Source organism: Ichthyophthirius multifiliis (genome assembly GCF_000220395.1).
Source record: "Ichthyophthirius multifiliis unplaced genomic scaffold scaff_1120509250278, whole genome shotgun sequence".
NCBI classification, from domain to species: Eukaryota; Ciliophora; class Oligohymenophorea; order Hymenostomatida; genus Ichthyophthirius; species Ichthyophthirius multifiliis.
Window position 1 is genome coordinate 96,739 of NW_004086914.1, and position 18,208 is coordinate 114,946.

Consider the following 18,208-nt stretch of genomic DNA (forward strand, 5'->3'; position numbering starts at 1 on the left):
ATATTTAATAACGTAAATAATAATAAAAGATAATTATTTAATAAAGTACTTTATTAAGAATATATAATATAATCAATAGATTATAATTATTTAATTTTTTGTTTAATATTAAAGCTTTAGAACTCTTATTTTATATAAATTAATTATAATACATTTAACAATTTTTTTTTGTATATGTTGTTTTTAAATAAAAAATACACAAATTTAATAAAGTTATGAACAAAAATTATTATATATGTCAATTATTTATCAATAAATAAGTATCTAGATAATAAATAGCAAAATAGAAGTGTCTATATTTATCTAAAATAATATAATGACGCTGTAACCATTTTGAAAATTTTCAAGGATATTTTCCATAATAAAGTAAAACAATTAATTTTTTATAAAAGAAGTTGCAATAAATAAAATTTTGTAATCTTTATATCTTTATATTATATTAGTTATTTTAACTTTTTAATTTTTCATTATTATTAATTTAGTTTATTTCTCATTTATTTATATGAAATTAGTTGTATATAATAAATAAGTTTTTTATTTATTCTTTATTGTAATAATTTTAAATTATTAAATTTAATTTTATATATATTTTCAAAACAATTATGAATAATTTAATTAACTCAAACTAAGTTTTTATTAATTAAGTTAAAATATTATTATAAATAAGAAAAAAATAAATATATTATTGTAAGTTCTTATAGATAAATAATGCTCTATTCTTCCCTAGTTTTGCAATATTTTCTAAAATAATGAAGTAGCCATAATTGATTTTTGAAAAAATATTAATTTCTTTTTATTAAATGTAAAAATAATGTTTAAATATTATTATTTTTGTACAATTATATTAATGATAAATAAAATAAACTCCAAAATTTTATTTTTACTTTGAACAATTTTCAAGTAAAATAAATACACAAGAATTTGTAAAAAAAAAAAATTAAAGTTATACTAAAGTAAATAATGTATTCGGTGTTGAAATGTATAAAATATATAAAATAGAAATGGTAAATTTTATCAATTAATACTGTATTTATTTTTTAATTATATAAGAACAAATATTTTTTTATTTAATTTATATATTAATTAGATATTTAATATATAAAAAATATAGATATAAAAAAATTATATATAAACCAAAATATAAAATATTATTTTTTATTAATTAAGGTACGTATGTACCTTCCTTTTTCATATTTTTTTTTTAATGAAAAAAATTACTATTAAAGGTTTAAGACATCCATAAATGAAAGACCTTAACGAATATAGCAAATTTAAACTGGATTTCATTATTTTATAATTTCTTCTATTTATTAAATTGTATATTTTTTTTTATGTTTTAATATTAAATTTTCATTTTCTATTTTAGGAAAATATATCCATTTAAATCTCATTTCAATATTATTAATCTTTTGTTAAAAATTAATATTATATTTCATATATATAAGCATAATATTTTGTTTACTTGAGATTTTAAATTTTTATTTTAAATATAAATCTTATATCCCTCAAAATTAAAATATTTTTTTTCCATTTTCATTTAAACATTTTTGCAATAATTTTAATAAAAATATATTTATTCATTTTATATATCTTAGGCATCTAATTAGTAATACTTATAAAATAAAATCATAAAATATATTATAAAAAAAAAAAACTCTATAAGTCTGTTATAATGATTTAAGACTATTGTTTCTTAATCTTTTATCTTTAATTCTCGTAGCTAAATAAAGAGATTCATTTAATGTTTAATAAAATAATTGTTTAACTTAAGTTAAATTTAAATTGCACATTAAGTATAATAATACTAATATATATATATATATTTATGTTAAAAAAAAAAATTGATAATAAAGAACAAATTTTTTATTTAAAAAATTATAATTATATTTATATAATAATAAAAACTGAAAATAAATACTTTAAAAAATATAATAAAAGTACAATATTTATTAGATATAATAAAATTCCAAATAATATATAGTATTATGACGCAATCAAGATATTTCATAACAAAAATTTAAATTTAATTCAATTTAAAACATATAAAAATCTGAAATTTATAAAAAACAATAAAGTATAATATGTCTGAATAAAAAAAATCTTCTACTCCAAATAATAATGGTTTAGCAGGGATGATAGCTGGAGATAGTGCAATATCAACAGTCGGAATAGGATTGGGTTTAAACTATAGAGGATATGATATTGTAGATTTATCAAAGAATTGTATATTTGAAGAAGTTGCTTATTTGATATTATTTTAAACTCTTCCAAATTAATAATAACTTTCCGATTTTATTAGACAAATTGCTTCATAGAGAACACTTCCTATTACCCTAAAAGAAGTTTTAGAAAGAATACCTTCTAATGTTCATCCTATGGATGTAATGAGAACTATATCTTCTTTTTTAGGATTAATAGAACCTGAAACACAACAAAATGATTAAACTAAAGTTGCTTTGAGACTTTTAGGTAAAAAATATATATATATATTTTTTTTAATATAACACAAAAAAGCTATTTTTGGACCCGCTTTAATGTATTGGTATAATTTTGTACATTATAAAGTAAGAATATAAGAAAATACAGGCCCAGAAGATACAATAGCTCGAAACTTTGTAAAATTAATTCACTTTAAGAAGGATATAAATGAAAATATAATCAAAACAATTGATGTGTCATTAATTTTATATGCTGAACATGAATTTAATGCTTCTACATTTGCAGCAAGGTATTTTTTTATTATTATAACAAAACAAAACTAAAAAAAGAGTAACAGTAAGTACACTTTCAGATTTCTATTCAGGGATAACAAGTGCAATAGGGACATTAAAAGGTCCTTTGCATGGAGGAGCTAATGAAGCAGTGATATAATATTTAGAAAACTTAAAAACAATTAAGGATGCTAATAATTTTTTAGAAGAATAATTTCAAAAGAAGAAATTAATAATGGGATTTGGACATCGTGTATATAAAAATGGAGATCCAAGAAGTGATATAATAAAGGAATATAGTAAATTATTGAGTGAAACATAAAAGGAATTCGGAAATAAATAACTTTATGAAATAAGTGAACATATAGAAAAACGAGTTGTAAATGAAAAAAAGAAATTCCCAAATTTGGACTTTTATTCGGCTTCTGCTTATCATTAGTGTGGAATTCCTGTTGAACTATTTACACCTCTTTTTGTAATGTCTAGAGTCACTGGATGGTCTGCTCATATTTTCGAATAAAGATAAAATAATAAACTAATTAGACCTATGTCTAATTATATTGGACCTAAAAAACTTAATTTTGTGCCTTTAAATTAAAGAAGCAAATTATGAAATATAAAAATATTTTTTGTTATTATTATTATATTATATTTTGTTTTTTTATCATTTTTATTTAAAACAAATTGCTAATGCTAAGACATTTTCTTTTAATCCGATGCTTTTAGATATTTATTTATTATTATTTGCATTTATGGGATTTTCATATATTATATTAATTTTTTCATCATATAGTTGCAATAAAAATGTACCATTATCTACATTTAAATTTTTTGTTTTATAATTTGATGTATCTTAAACTACTATTTCATAATCACAACCCAAAATTATAATAAGAAAATGCTCTTTTTAAAAACTAAATCTTCTTTATTTTTAGTTTAAATAGAATACGTCGATTTCTTTAAGGCTTTTTTTAAAAAAATAAATAAATAAGTAATAATTCAAAATGTATTATTTATTTACTGTTTTAAACAATCTGATTTCTTCTTTTCAGTAAAATAGCAATATGTTTTGGTTACGTATTCTGTTATCTTCTCAATACAGGGGAAATTACTTTCTGTTTAAAAACTTTGAACATTCTGAATACCAATATTACAGGTTCCATTCAATTTCTCCTTTACGTAATTCACAATTTATATAATCTCCTATTCATTTAAAAAAGGGGCAATCATAAATCCAAAAGCATCCATTTTAACTTTAATTTCTTTCGCAAAATTAGTCATTTTAGTATGTATTTCACTTGAATTCATAAATTCTTTGGTCATATTTGATATTTTTCTAACTTATTTTAATTCATTTTATTCTTATTAATTTTTACTTTCTTCATCTAATATTTGTTCTTATGCTCTTCCTAATATTAAATCAATATCAATATCAGCAGCTACCCAAGGATACCATAAAGAAGGAACCTTATATTATATTAATTAAAAAATACTATGTAAAAAAAAATACTCTGATCAATTAACTTTTACAATTAATTCTAATATCATCAGGAATATCAAAAATTTATTTACTTCCTTTCATTTTAATCGGATAGAATAATTTTTTAGGATTTCTAACCACAAAAATATACTCACATTATGAATCCTCCCTATATTTTTCTGGAATATTAGCAATATACTTCTCCCTAGTTAAAACTCCCTATAAATCAATACAACCCAATAAACATCCTGTAGGATATCTTTTAGGAAAAGGAGGCATTCCTTAGACACCTTTATAATGTTCTTTATATTAATTTTCTATTTCTTCTATTTATTCTTAAGTAGGAATAGTAGCACCTGCATGAATCCATAAAACTCCTTTATATTCAGTATTCCAATATCTTCCTTCGAATCTTTTATAACCTTCAATAAGTAAAGAAGCCCAAGGTTGTAGCATAGAAAGGCACTTTCCTTCGTCATCTAAATTTATATTGTATAATGGTTAATCGTATATTTCTTCTCCAGCTTAAAACTGTTGTTCTGATTCTTATATTTCTTTTTGAATTTAAGCTTGTATTTCTTTTCTGAATTCTTCATTTCTCATAATTGCACCCTTTTATTAACATGATGGCTTTTGTTATTATTATTAAGGTTTATTCATTTATTCGAGTTCTAGTTTTATTTACTCATATAGCTTTTTTTGTTCTTATTTTAAAGATGAATTGGCACTTACTTATAATACTTTTTCATTTTCTTTATCTTAATTTTAATCTTAATCTATTTCTACTAAAAACTATTGAGCTTTCGTTTTAAATTTATTTTCATCAAAAATAGGCTTATTTTCTATCCATTTCTTTTATTAAACATCAAATTATACATGAATATGTTTATCATTTTCCTCAATCTCTTCATTTTTAGCAATAATTTATTCAACAGCAGTTTTTCGCGCATTTTTATCTTGCCAAACATCATCAGCTATTTAATACCTTTATAAATATAGAAATATATGTAAATTTAAGTAAAATTTATATACCAATCTGTTTATTCATCAAATATATTTTTTTAAATAAAATTGCTTTTATCAAATTCAAGCATTTTATTTTTATGCTATATTGCCTTATTTACTTCACTTGTTGGATCTTGAAATTCAGGAAATTCTTCTTCATCTTTTCCAAAATCTGCTCTTTATCCTTTTTACAAAACTTCATTTCCACAAAAAAAGCAAGGTCCTATTCCTTCTTATTCACAAATTATCCTTCCACAAGTTAAACAATTATTAATTAAATTGTGCATTTAGGCATGACATTAACAAAATTATCGACCTGGAAAAAGAGGAGCTTCTAAATTAATTTTTTTTTTTCCTTTTTTTTAATTTACAATTACTGCATCCATTTTTTTTTATTTTTATTTTTATACTATTTATTTTTTTAAAAAAATAAGAATTTATTATTAATTTTTTTAATAGTAAAGGGCATATATATGTGAACAGAAAAGATAAAAAAAATATAATATTAATTATGTATAAATACTTACAAAAAATATACATAATAAATAATTTCTTTATATTTTATTGTAATTGTTATTATTTATTTTTATAAAAAAAAAAATCTTCTTAAATCTTTCAATTAACAAACTTATAAAATAAAAAAATTAAAAAATTAAAATATTATTACCTTTGGAGTTTTTGGCCTAGAAATATTAGTTTTTTTCTCACCAGGTTTAAGTATTTAAAAGCTGCACATTAAACTTTCATCTACACTCATTAAAGCACCACAATTATCAAATTCTCCACAATAATTAGGGGCTGAGAATACAGTAACAAGTTATCTTTTAGCAAAAAATTCATATCCATCTTCAACAACTTAATGAGCTCTACATATTAAATCTAAATCGAATTTTTTTAAAAAACTAGAAACAACATCAGGTCCATAAATATAGCTTACACCTCTTTCATTATCAGCCCATCCTAGAATATCTTTTTCAGGATCACTCCATAATAAATCGCATAAGAGACCTGTATCAGGAATTTCAATAGGACGCATTATTCTATGAATGGTTTCCAAATTATTCAATTCAGGTGATAATCCACCATGCATGCATATTATTTTCTCATCAACAATAGCACAAATAGGCAAACAATTAAAACAATCAGTAAATACTTTCCAAATTTTTACATTATATCTTCTTTTACCTATATTTTATTTTTAATAGCTAATTTTTGGATTTTGGATTTTGGATTTTTTTATTTTTTACATTCATCGTAAAATCCATATATACGGTTTATTGAAGAACATTCATGATTTCCTCTTAATAGGAAAAAATTTTCAGGAAATTTTATTTTATATGCAAGTAATAAACATATTGTTTCTAATGATTATTTACCTCTATCAACATAATCTCCTAAAAACAAATAGTTAGCCTCAGGAGGAAATCCTCCGTATTCAAACATTCTAAGTAAATCAGGATATTGACCATGAATATCACCTGATTATAATAAAAATATAATTTAAAATAAAATATGTATATATAAAAATATATAAATATATAAATATATATATATATAAATATATCAATATATTTAATTATATTAATCAAATAATATTTTAATAATTATTTTAATATTTTATTTATATATTTTTATTCATTATAATTTTGCTTTTTTTTATTATTATTATTCTGACAATTTTAATTTTTTTATTCTATAATCTAAATTTTATTTTACCACATATTTTTATTGGAGCTTCTAATTCTAAAAGCATTGGTTGAGATAAAAATATTTCCCTTGACTTTAAACATAAAGCTTTTATTTCTGCTTCTGATAACGCTGAACTTCTCGCTTTTGAAGATTATTTTGTTTCAATTAATTTATCTATTATATCGTCTATATCTATTGATTATTTTTACATTTTTTTTTTAATTTTATTTATATATATTTTTTATTTTTATTTATTTTTTATATTAAATTATATCAATAATTTATTTAAAATTTTTGTTTTTATATTTTAATAATTAAATATAAATATTATACATTGTTATGTAAATATTTTTTTTTTTCATTTTATGTTTATATTGTATAATACTTTATTACATATTTTTTTAATAATATATACTTCACTATAAAAAGAAAATATAATTTTTATCTTTTATTTTATATATTAAATATTTATTTTATCTTTTTTAATTTTATAATAATTAATTTATTTAATTTTTAATTAAATTAATTTATAATTAATATATAATTTATATTATAAAAAATATTCATATTTTTTATAGTTCCATTTGTTATTAATATTTAATTTATTTTTTATTAAGAAAGAATTTATAATATTATAATAATCATTTAGCCTTATTTTTTTCAAAACATTTTTAAAAAAAGAATTATATTTAAAACAAATTTTACTTTTTTCTTATTTACATGTGTCCATCAAAACTTTAAAATAATTAAGGAAATATAAGAATAGTATAATAAACATAAATTAACAAAAAATTATGAAATACTAAATATAATAAAAGCAATAATTATAATATTTAGTTTAAAAGTAAAAAAAGAATTATATTTGAAGTAATATTTAATGAGATATAACCTAATTTTTATATAAAATTTAATGCATTTTATTCTTATCTATAATATAATTAAAAATGTACAACTAATATAACAAAATATATATTTTTCTTTTCTTTTTAAATCATTTTTTTTTTTATAAAATAAAAAAAGTAATTATATTAAAAAAATATATGTATATATGGAATTAAGGCTTTTTTTTTAATAAATTATATAAAGATATTATTTTTATAGACTAAATAATATTTGAAAGATGAACATGCCTTAATCAATTGTGAATTTATTATTTATAATCATAAAGTTATCATAATAGTTGCTATTTTATAATTTCACAAAAAGATTATTTTTTATATTCTATTATAAAATTAATTAGGCATTAATGTTTTATTTAAATGTCACAAAAACTTAGTGACAAAATAATGTGGTTTATATATTATATATTAATACAAAATATAATATTTTAATAAATCTATCAGTATGTTCTCTTATTAAATATAATAGTTTATTATTTTTTTAAAAATTAAAACTTACTTAAATATATAAAATTTAAAATAATTAATTAGAAAATTTAGTAAAATTATTTTATATTGTTAAATAATTTATAATATTTTTTTTCATTATATTTTAGTTTACCTATTAAATTAAATATATTTAATAATAATAAGTTTTGTATTTATTATATTATTACAATAGAAATATTAATAAAAGTTTATTTCAGATTAAAAACTTTCCGAAAATAAAAAAAAATATACTAATTAAATTATATTTAATATAATATAAATATTATGTATACTTAAGACTAAGAATACATATGAATATATTATTTTTTTATATATATTGCTATTATATTTATATATAACCATTTATACAATGATTAAATAATAAAATATATTTATTTTATAATTAATAATAAAATATATTCATTTTATAATTTATTTTTATTTCAATTAATTTTAACTAATTCTTAATCAGGATGAATTTAATTAACCATATTTGTTTTTTCTTCTTCTTTCATTCTTCCAATAAATCTAAACGAGACTTTAAATATGAAGAACCATAAGAAATAATTACTAAAACAAACTACATACATAATTTTCCAATTTGTATATAAATTTGGTGTCATAGAATAACAAACTCCTTCAAAAAGTTTTTCTATAAAATAAAAAAAAAATTAATTAAAATAAATTATTTATATATATGATTTTTTTACAAATATTTTATCCAAAGAATAAACAATTTACATTATCAGCAATACCAGTAACACCAGATATTTCAGCAATTAAAGATTTAAAATTATTCTTTATATTTTGGATTTCATCTTCAAATTAATTAATTGTTTAAACGAAATTTGTATATAAATTTCTAATTTAAACTGCAGTTTAAGATCTTACTCTATTTATATTTCTAATTTATACATTTTTTGTATCAGTCATTTATGAAAATATAGCTTTGAAATAATCAGTAGGTTGAGTAGCACAGCCATTGTATCTGGTATTATATTGGGCATCTGATGGTTAATCATTTAATAAATCTTCTAGGATAATACATTAATTTGCAGCATAAATAGCAAAAGATGCTGCTGTTTTTACTTGAACTTTATCAGTAGCACAATCAGTCGTAGTAGTAACAATAGTTTCTACTTAAGCAGCTCCACAGAATTCTTAATTTTTAGTTCTTGTAAGTAAAGTTTACATGTTTTATTGAGCATGTTCTTCATCTAATCTATGATCATTGGTTTTAATGTTATTAGCTTAAGCCATATCAAAATACCCTTTATCTTTAAGATCTTAGTGTTATTTTGCAAATTCATCGAACAGAATTTAAGCATCATTAAGCTTTTTATTATCTGTATCATATTATTTTAAAGATTCATTAAAATTATCATTTATTTAATCCAAATCTTTTATTTGTTTTTAGATTCCAAAAGATTAAAGAATATTTCCATCTCCACCTAAGGAGGCTAAACATATAGTAATTTTATCTTTAATGCTTTAATCAAAGTTTAATTTTTAAAATTCAGCTTAACTTTATAATATTCCTTCAACATAGATACATGATTCCATTGTTAATATTGACACTAAATTTAGTAATGTTACTACAAGGAAAGCTAAAGCAGTTATCAAAGCAAGAGCTATCCATAAGAAATTAAGTATAAGCCTTAATTTCCAAATTTTTTTTATAAATCCAAGAGCTGACAGTATTACGGAAGCTAAAGAAAAGACAATAAATAAACTGTATAGACTTGTCAAAGCTTTATTTATCATGTCAAATATATTGTCTGCTATTGAAAGATTATCATTTATAAACTTTATTTGATTATTCAAAGTTTTACTAAAACTACCTATACTATTTTGACCTTATTATATTGAATTTGTTAAAGTTTAATCATTAAAAATTTATTATGCTTTTTCTTTTACAATGCTCATTACTTTTAATAAAATATCGAAAGATTCACTATTTGTTGTTTTAAGAATTTACACAGCTCCGTCCTTATAAGCAACATCACTAAAATATAATGAAGGTGAAGGCCTATTATTTACAAGATAAGGTACTGTATAGTACGCATTGTATGATTAATTAATCGCGGCACCAACATAAATATTATCCAAAAAATTGCCTATTTAAGTTTGCAGATTGTTAATTTAATCTAAAGCATTGGTATTAGCAAGATTAGACATATTATTTTTAAAATCCAATATTTTATTAGATATAAATTTAACTTTTTATTCAATTTATTATAAACCAATAAATACTGCTGTTGAAGAATCATCCTTAGTAACTATATTTTTGAGATTTAAATCATCTAAAGTAGACAAAACTGTGCATTTTATTTCTTTAAAAGATTTATATACGGATCCTCCATATGATAACCCTGCTATCGATGCTGTAACACTAAATATTGCGAAAAATAATAATACTATTATTGGGCAAAGCATTTCTTTTTTTGTATAAGGTTATTACAATACATCTCTTTTGCAACATGAAAATGGTGGACAGGCTTTTTTTTTATTTTTTTATTTTATTTTTTTTATTTTTTTTTACATTAGTCACAACAAAAATAACAACAATAATAAGGTAAGCATACTAAAATAAATATAAAACAAAGAAGAGATATTGCTAATAATACAGATCTTCTTATTAATTAATTGACACTAGGAATACTTCTTGATTCCATATATTCCTTTACAATTGAACCTCCATAAGCTTTTTAGTACTCTTTTATTTGAGTTATACCTTTATTTTTTAATCTTAATTTAAGTTTCCCTCAAATTTAACTGCTTCACAAGCAATTATTCTATCGGGATTTTTAGTACCAAAAACTTCTACGCTTATTAATTATCGATTTTATTATTATTTGTAATTTTAATAATTATATGATTTTAAAAATTCGATTTTTGTATCATTATATTTTAATACATTTGTAAAAATGAGTAATATACAACAAAAACAATAAAGCTTATATTCTTTCTTCATATATAATTTACTTTATAAAATTTTTTATTTTTTATTTTATTTTTTTATTAATTTCTATTATTATTAATGTATTTCTTATCTATAGATATTTTATGATTAATCTATTTTAAAAAAACAAACAACAATTAATAGATATCATAATATTTTTTTGTAAAATAGACATTTTAATAGAAAAACTAAATAGTTAGAAAAATATACTGAAAATAAACAATAATGAATTTTGTTTCATTTTATTAAATTTAAATTATAAAAATAAAAGCAGATAATAATAAAAATTTTAATATTAATTATAAAATAATAATAATTATAAAATTATTTTTTAATAAAATAAATTATTATTAAAAAATTATATACCATATTATGTATTAATATTTGATAATAAATTATTAAAAATCTAAAAATAATATTTTTATATTATCTATATAAAATAATCATTATTTTAATTGCTCATATTATTTTAAATCCATTATTTTAAAATTATATATATATATAAAAAATCTCCAAAATATATATTTTTGTAATAGAGTAAATAAATAATTATTAATTATAAAAATATTAAAAAAAAAAAATTTTTTGAAAATCAAAAAAATTAAAAAAAAATACTACATATAATATAAAATAAAAAATAATATTTAAAAATTATATGAATTTCATTAAATAATAAAAAAATACTATTTATAATATATATTAATTTATAAGATATTTAATTTTTTATTAGTCTTGATATTTTTTTTTTTAAATAAACAAATATTGAAATAATTATTAATATTATTTAAATAAATATTTTTGTAAATAAAAATATTTAAATAAACTTCCTTTTAAAAAAATTAATATAAATAAAAAGATATATATATTTATTATATTTATATAACAGTTATAATTTTCTATACATTTATTATAAAAAATATATATTTTTTTTAAATTTATTCATTAAAATGCTTAAAAAATATTATTTAAATTTGATTTTAAAGATAATTATATAAAAAAATAATTAATTTTAACTCTTAAAAAATAAATAAATTGGTAAGAATCTAATACTTTAGATTTTGTTTTAATTTTAGTATATTTTTACTAAATTTCTATATCTTATATTAATTTTTTAAAGCATTTTTTTATATATTTTGATTTTATGAAATTTCGATTTTATGAATTTCATGGTTTTGCACTATATAATTTAATTTTTTATTTATATAATTTTATAATTAATATTTTAATATTTATATACTTTTTAAAGATATTAAAAAATTATTTATAAAAATTTTAATTTTTTTTTTTTTTAAGAAAATTATATAATATAAATAATATATTGAGTATATAATTATTTTTTTTATATTTCAAATAAAAGTTATTATTAAATTATAATTAATATTATTTTTGTCTTTTATAATTGTTTTTTTATTTTAATATTTATACTATATATCCATAATCAATTATATAAGATTTATTTGAAATTATTTAATACATAAAAAATAACTACTTTTAGTATATTCCTTTGTTTTTTGGAATATAATTAAATTATTTTTATAAAGCTTTACACTATTTTTTAAAAATTTGAATAAAGATTTTAGAGAGAAAAAAATTGTATTTATAATATATTATTTAATTAAATTACTTTTTCTTTAACATATTAACTTTTTATTATCAATTATAAAATACAAAAAACCTAAAAAAAATAAGATAAAATTTAAAAATAAATTAAGATAAATGACTTTAATAAATAAAAAGGAAACTTGAAATAACAAAATAAAATAAAATGTTAAAAAATATATTTTTAAAATAATTTTAATTTTTTTTTTAAAAAAAAAAAAAATTATAATTATTAAAAAATTTTAATCACTTGTTATTAATTATTTTAATATTAATTTAAATGAATTATCATATATATATATATTTACCATAAAAAAAACTTATTTAAAAATAATATATATATTTAAATAATTTTATTAAAGAAATCTATATTAATAAATATATATATAAGAAAATTATGTGTTTACTATTAATTAAATTAATTATTTAAAAAAACGTATAAATAAAAATATTTTAATTTAATAAATATAAGATAATATATTTTATAATTCTATGAAAAAATTATTAAAATTATATATTAAAATAAATTAAATTATTTATTGAAAAAAAAATGTTTTATGTATAAAAAATAATAAATGGGTATTTTCCTATTTATATTCGATTAAAAAGAAACAAAATCTTATAAATAACAAAATATGGCTGGATTAAATAATAAATAATATATATATTGACATTTTTAAAGTTATAAAAATTTAAAATGTTAAATCTTATGAAATTATTGATTATTTAGTAGTAAAAGCATTTTCAAATCAATTTCTGATTTTAATATCATAAATAATAAATTAATTTTATGATAAAAATAAACTAAAATAATATTTTATTTAATTATGCAACTTGCCATTTAGTTGATATAATTTAAAAAAATTTTTAATATAATTCCTTGTATTTTAGTGACTATAAATAAACTCTAGTATAATCAGATAGTGCTTTTTTGGGCATTACTAAAAAAAAGAAGAATAAAATAAGTGAAAATATTATGAGGTGCAAATATATAAAATTGAAAAAATATATATTAAAATATTTATATGAATATTAATAATAAATATAGATACTTTATTAAAAAATTTCCTATATTAAAGATTTTAATGAAAAATTATTAATTTAAACATTAAAATAATAAAATTAAAATAATTAAAATATAAATTAAAAAAAATTATAAATTATTAATATTATATATTACTAATAATATTTTTAATTTTATAATTAAAAATGAAAATTTAACCACATTAATTTTATATATTATATATTTTAAATTATATTTTTAGATAAATTATTGAAAATTATAATTATTTTTAAAAAATAAATAATAAATTTTTTTTAATATAATCATATTACATATTTATTTATTTAAATATTAGGAAATAAAAAGAAAACTAATAAAGCCTATAAAAATAATTTAATATTATTATCTTTATAATGAAATAATAATTAAGTATTATTTTCTTTTTTTAACTAATCATAAAAATTATCTTAATATTAATTTAATTAAAATGTCCAAAATATATTAAAAAAATTAATATTATATAGTAAGTAGTATTTATAATATAAATTTTATATATATTTATTTTATTTATTCTTTATTATGTTTTTATGGTTATCAATTAAATAATTAAATTTATTCAAACAAAAATAATCATAATTTTATTTATAATAATAAAATCTATATAAAATAAATATTTTAAAATATAATTTTTGTTAAAACAAATAAATTGTTAAGTTTAAACATATAAAAAAAGGTTATTATTTATTTTTAAATGATTCACAAAAACAATGAAATAATAATTATTAGGATATGTATTAATTATAAAAATCCAATAATTTTGTTTATAGAGAATATATTCAATATTTATTTTTATTTTCCTTCTGATATTTATTTATCATTTAATTTTAATTAGAAATCATTTGAAAATAATTTGCTTTCAATAAAATCTAATTCACATTTTAAGTTAAGTTAACAATTACTTTATTAATTAGAATTTTGATCATTTTAATTACTATTTATATTAATTTCTTTTAATTAATTATTTATGTTTATATTATTTAATTAAAAACTTTCTTAAACATCTTATACATTTTTCTATTCTGTCAAAACTTTATTTAAATTTTCTTAATTTTATTTCATATTTTTAAAATTCTCTTACTTCTAATAACATCTTCTTATTTTATTAAATTATTAAAGGAGAACATGAATAGATTTCATTTTTTGGAGTTTTATTTATACCTATATAATTATCATCTAAATTTTTTAAAGAAGTAATTTATCTTTGTCTTTTATTTAAATTTTGCTAAAAAGAAACTCTTTTTTCTAATTCTTCATTTTCTATTTTTTATATTTAAATTGTCTCTTATAAGTTTTCGATTTTGTTTTTTAATTTTAATATCTGACTTTCAAGTTTATCCCTATGTTATTATATATTTTTGAATTCGGTTTCATTATTTTAAATATATTATTATTATTATTAAAAGGCTTTTTTAAAATTATTCAATTCATTATCTAAATATTGATTGTCTTTTTTTAATAATTCAATTAGGAGTTTAATTCTTTTATTTAATTTTCATAAACCTCTTCTTTTTAAATATATACTTGTTGTATATTTTAATTTTCTATGTTTTATAATAATTCTTATTTCTATTATTAATCTTTTTCCATTTTCTTTATTAAACCTTATAATATAGCATTTTTTTCTTAACTATTTGTATATAAATTCTATTTTTTTTTTAAAAAAAAAATATTTATTTATTTAATAAAATGATTTTTATTTTACTTAATACTAATTTAAAAATTATGTTTTGTCACTTAACTCAACTTAAAGTTCATATATTTTTTAATCTTATTAGTCAACTTCATATTGTTTACTTTCTGCTTTTATAGAAGATTTTTATATTAGATATTCTTTTTAGTTTATATAAAAATAAATAAATTAAAAAATCTATATTTATCTTATACTTCCTAAATAAATTAAGGATTTTATTTATTCTTCATTTGAATTTATTATTTCTAAAAGTTAAACAACCTCATCTTTATTATATAAATAATTTTAAAAATATATAAATTTATAAGAACATATTAATATTTATTTGTTTTTTTTTTATTTTTTTAATAAAAAGAACCTTAAAGATCATCGGCAATAATTCCAGATTATATTCTCCTTTCAATAAAAGGAGTTTAAATCTCGATTTCAAGTTTATCAAGATAATTTTAAATGTAGTTTTCATCATATAGATCATTTTCTAATAAAAGGGACATATTTTAAATTTTAAAATATTATTATATATAATTGATATGAAAAAAATAAATAAACAAAAACTATATTTTTGATAGAATGTTTTTATATTTTGTTTTGTCTCATTTAAATAAATAAAAAACGTATTACAAATATAATAATTTGATTAAAATATTATTAAAAAATAATAATTTTAATAAATAAATTCTTATATTATATATATCTATTTATATGGTATGTATATTCAGTTTTTTTTTTTTTTTTCAATTAAAGTTTTTAAAATAAGAAATAACTTCTTTATTATATAAAAATAATTTAAAATAAATAAATATATATTATGTAAATAATGAATAAAATAAGATTACACTATTTAAAACCTTAGTTAAGATACAATAATAATAAAATATTAAACTGTGAGAAGGTATATAAGAATTTCCAGTTATTAAAAGAGTATAACATTTTAATTATTTTACATAAAATAATTAATAATAATGAAATTAATTATAAATAACATAATTTTTTTTTAAAATAAAATATATATAAAACAATTTTTTAATATATACTTGTTGTTATTATTTAATTTTGTTAAATTTTAAAGAAATTAGAATTTTTTTTAAAAAAAAAACTATAATATATATATATATTCAGTGGACTTTATGGAAAAAATATTTCCATTATATTATGTAATATCTTTTAAATATAATACAAAATTGTTATAGTATAATTTGTAATTAAAATTTATAGAAAAATAGATTTAAATAATGAATAATGAATTTTCTTGAAAATTTAGTGTTTAAATCCAAAAAAGAAGTATTTTAATTATTATTATTTATTTGATAAATGATTTAACAAATAATGGATTTTTATAATTAAAATATATATATAATTGCCAATATACTCCTGTTTTTTCACCTTTTGAAGTATTTTTTGTGTATAATAAAATCTAAGTTTAAAGGTTAAAAGATTATTAAATATAATAGGATTAATGAAAAAAAATCATTTGCTTAATTTAATGTATTATTTAAGTGGTTTAAATAAGAAACTAAAAAATCAATTATTTTAAATAAAAAAAATGAATATTATTTATATTAATATTTTTAAATATAAGAAAAAATTAAATAAATATTATAAAAAAATACGATATAAAAAAAAAAATAAGTGTATTTATATAAATTTAGTAAATAATTTTTATATATAATATATAATTTATTTTTTATCAAATCAATAACTATTAATAACTTCTTCATTAATTTCTTCATTTTCACTTAAATCACTTACATCTTCTAGTGAAATATCACTTAAATCCCTCTCATTATCTGTACTTTCCTCTTATTTTTCTATTTAGATATCATTATTTTGTTTTTTTTCCTATATTTTATCAACATCTTCTGAGTTATTTTAGTTGCATATTTACGTACATAATCTTTTACTTTAGCTTCATAAAGTTTTATGTTTTTATTCATTAAAGCAGCTGCTTCAGGGTTCAAAGGATCATGTGGAGAGGGATATTAAAGTAATTAAGGAAGAAATATATCAAAAACATTTATTAAATCAAACATTGGAGACCATGATTAATTAATAACATCTAAGCATACACTACCTGAACTTTTTTATATAAAAAATGAATAATGTTTAGTATTTAATAAATTATTTTTTATTTATATAGATTTTTTTTATAAATAAATTAATATAAAATTAAAATATATGATTATTTTATTGTTTAATTATTGAAATATTTAAAAATAATAATTTTTAAATTAATAAATTATCTCTATTAAAAAAAAAAATTTTTGTTTTTTGTAAATTATTTTGCTTTTTTTTTTTTTTTAATATTATAATATATTTTTGTTTCTTTTTTTTTTTAAAAAAAAAATAATTAGTAGTAAATAAATTAGTTATTAATATTTCTTTTATTTTCTCTAATTTAATATATATATATATATATATTATTTATATATATATATATATATTTTTTTTTACGCTTCATCAACATTAGGATGATATATCTTATTTGAAAATCCAATAGAAGGTGATTTATATGGATATTAATCAGGTAATAATACATTAACTATCCATACTCCTTTTTCATATAATGAATTTTTAGGTCCAGGAAACTCAATTTAAATATTATTTTTGTTTTCGGAAGTTTAAGTAACTTTGTAATTACTCAT

At 16.6% G+C, this 18,208-nt stretch overlaps 5 protein-coding genes across 5 annotated transcripts, besides 23 other annotated features; 1 reads left to right on the top strand and 4 right to left on the bottom strand. All coding sequences in view use genetic code 6, as the record gives it.

The window, feature by feature from the left end:
* The first annotated feature begins 1,094 nt into the window (after window positions 1-1,094).
* Window positions 1,095-1,143: a microsatellite.
* A 938-nt stretch (window positions 1,144-2,081) lies between these two features.
* On the top strand, window positions 2,082-3,324 carry IMG5_061280 (hypothetical protein; the record flags this gene model as incomplete). Its single annotated transcript, XM_004037067.1, has 3 exons — window positions 2,082-2,469; window positions 2,515-2,728; window positions 2,769-3,324. The coding sequence occupies 3 exons, from the start codon at window positions 2,082-2,084 to the stop codon at window positions 3,322-3,324; spliced, it is 1,158 nt and encodes a 385-aa protein (XP_004037115.1).
* Window positions 3,325-3,375: 51 nt separating this feature from the next.
* Window positions 3,376-5,582, bottom strand: IMG5_061290 (thyroid hormone receptor interactor 4, putative; the record flags this gene model as incomplete). Its single annotated transcript, XM_004037068.1, has 4 exons — window positions 3,376-3,676; window positions 3,733-4,178; window positions 4,222-4,821; window positions 5,316-5,582. 4 exons carry the CDS (start codon window positions 5,580-5,582, stop codon window positions 3,376-3,378), a joined length of 1,614 nt encoding a protein of 537 aa, XP_004037116.1.
* Window positions 5,583-5,811: 229 nt separating this feature from the next.
* IMG5_061300 (protein phosphatase catalytic gamma isoform, putative) lies at window positions 5,812-7,096 on the bottom strand (the record flags this gene model as incomplete). Its single annotated transcript, XM_004037069.1, has 4 exons — window positions 5,812-5,823; window positions 5,864-6,381; window positions 6,444-6,674; window positions 6,913-7,096. The coding sequence occupies 4 exons, from the start codon at window positions 7,094-7,096 to the stop codon at window positions 5,812-5,814; spliced, it is 945 nt and encodes a 314-aa protein (XP_004037117.1).
* Window positions 6,407-6,431: a microsatellite.
* Window positions 6,705-6,768: a microsatellite.
* Window positions 6,707-6,760: a microsatellite.
* Window positions 7,085-7,150: a microsatellite.
* Window positions 7,108-7,147: a microsatellite.
* Window positions 7,151-7,364: 214 nt separating the features above from the next.
* Window positions 7,365-7,420: a microsatellite.
* Window positions 7,367-7,416: a microsatellite.
* Window positions 7,392-7,435: a microsatellite.
* Window positions 7,436-8,613: 1,178 nt separating this feature from the next.
* Window positions 8,614-8,673: a microsatellite.
* Window positions 8,630-8,685: a microsatellite.
* A 131-nt stretch (window positions 8,686-8,816) lies between these two features.
* IMG5_061310 (hypothetical protein) lies at window positions 8,817-10,733 on the bottom strand. Its single transcript, XM_004037070.1, has 2 exons — window positions 8,963-10,733; window positions 8,817-8,904 (listed from the first exon to the last, which is right to left on the bottom strand). Exon 1 carries the CDS (start codon window positions 9,797-9,799, stop codon window positions 9,182-9,184), a length of 618 nt encoding a protein of 205 aa, XP_004037118.1. The 5' UTR covers window positions 9,800-10,733; the 3' UTR covers window positions 8,817-8,904; window positions 8,963-9,181.
* An 18-nt stretch (window positions 10,734-10,751) lies between these two features.
* Window positions 10,752-10,792: a microsatellite.
* Window positions 10,754-10,790: a microsatellite.
* Window positions 10,793-11,504: 712 nt separating the features above from the next.
* Window positions 11,505-11,539: a microsatellite.
* A 360-nt stretch (window positions 11,540-11,899) lies between these two features.
* Window positions 11,900-11,936: a microsatellite.
* A 54-nt stretch (window positions 11,937-11,990) lies between these two features.
* Window positions 11,991-12,037: a microsatellite.
* Window positions 12,038-12,344: 307 nt separating this feature from the next.
* Window positions 12,345-12,380: a microsatellite.
* Window positions 12,381-12,394: 14 nt separating this feature from the next.
* Window positions 12,395-12,455: a microsatellite.
* Window positions 12,456-13,914: 1,459 nt separating this feature from the next.
* Window positions 13,915-13,985: a microsatellite.
* Window positions 13,921-13,961: a microsatellite.
* Window positions 13,921-13,962: a microsatellite.
* Window positions 13,986-17,258: 3,273 nt separating the features above from the next.
* IMG5_061320 (ubiquitin-conjugating enzyme, putative) lies at window positions 17,259-18,208 on the bottom strand (the record flags this gene model as incomplete). Its single annotated transcript, XM_004037071.1, has 3 exons — window positions 17,259-17,374; window positions 17,452-17,642; window positions 18,018-18,208. The coding sequence occupies 3 exons, from the start codon at window positions 18,206-18,208 to the stop codon at window positions 17,259-17,261; spliced, it is 498 nt and encodes a 165-aa protein (XP_004037119.1).
* Window positions 17,674-17,724: a microsatellite.
* Window positions 17,965-18,007: a microsatellite.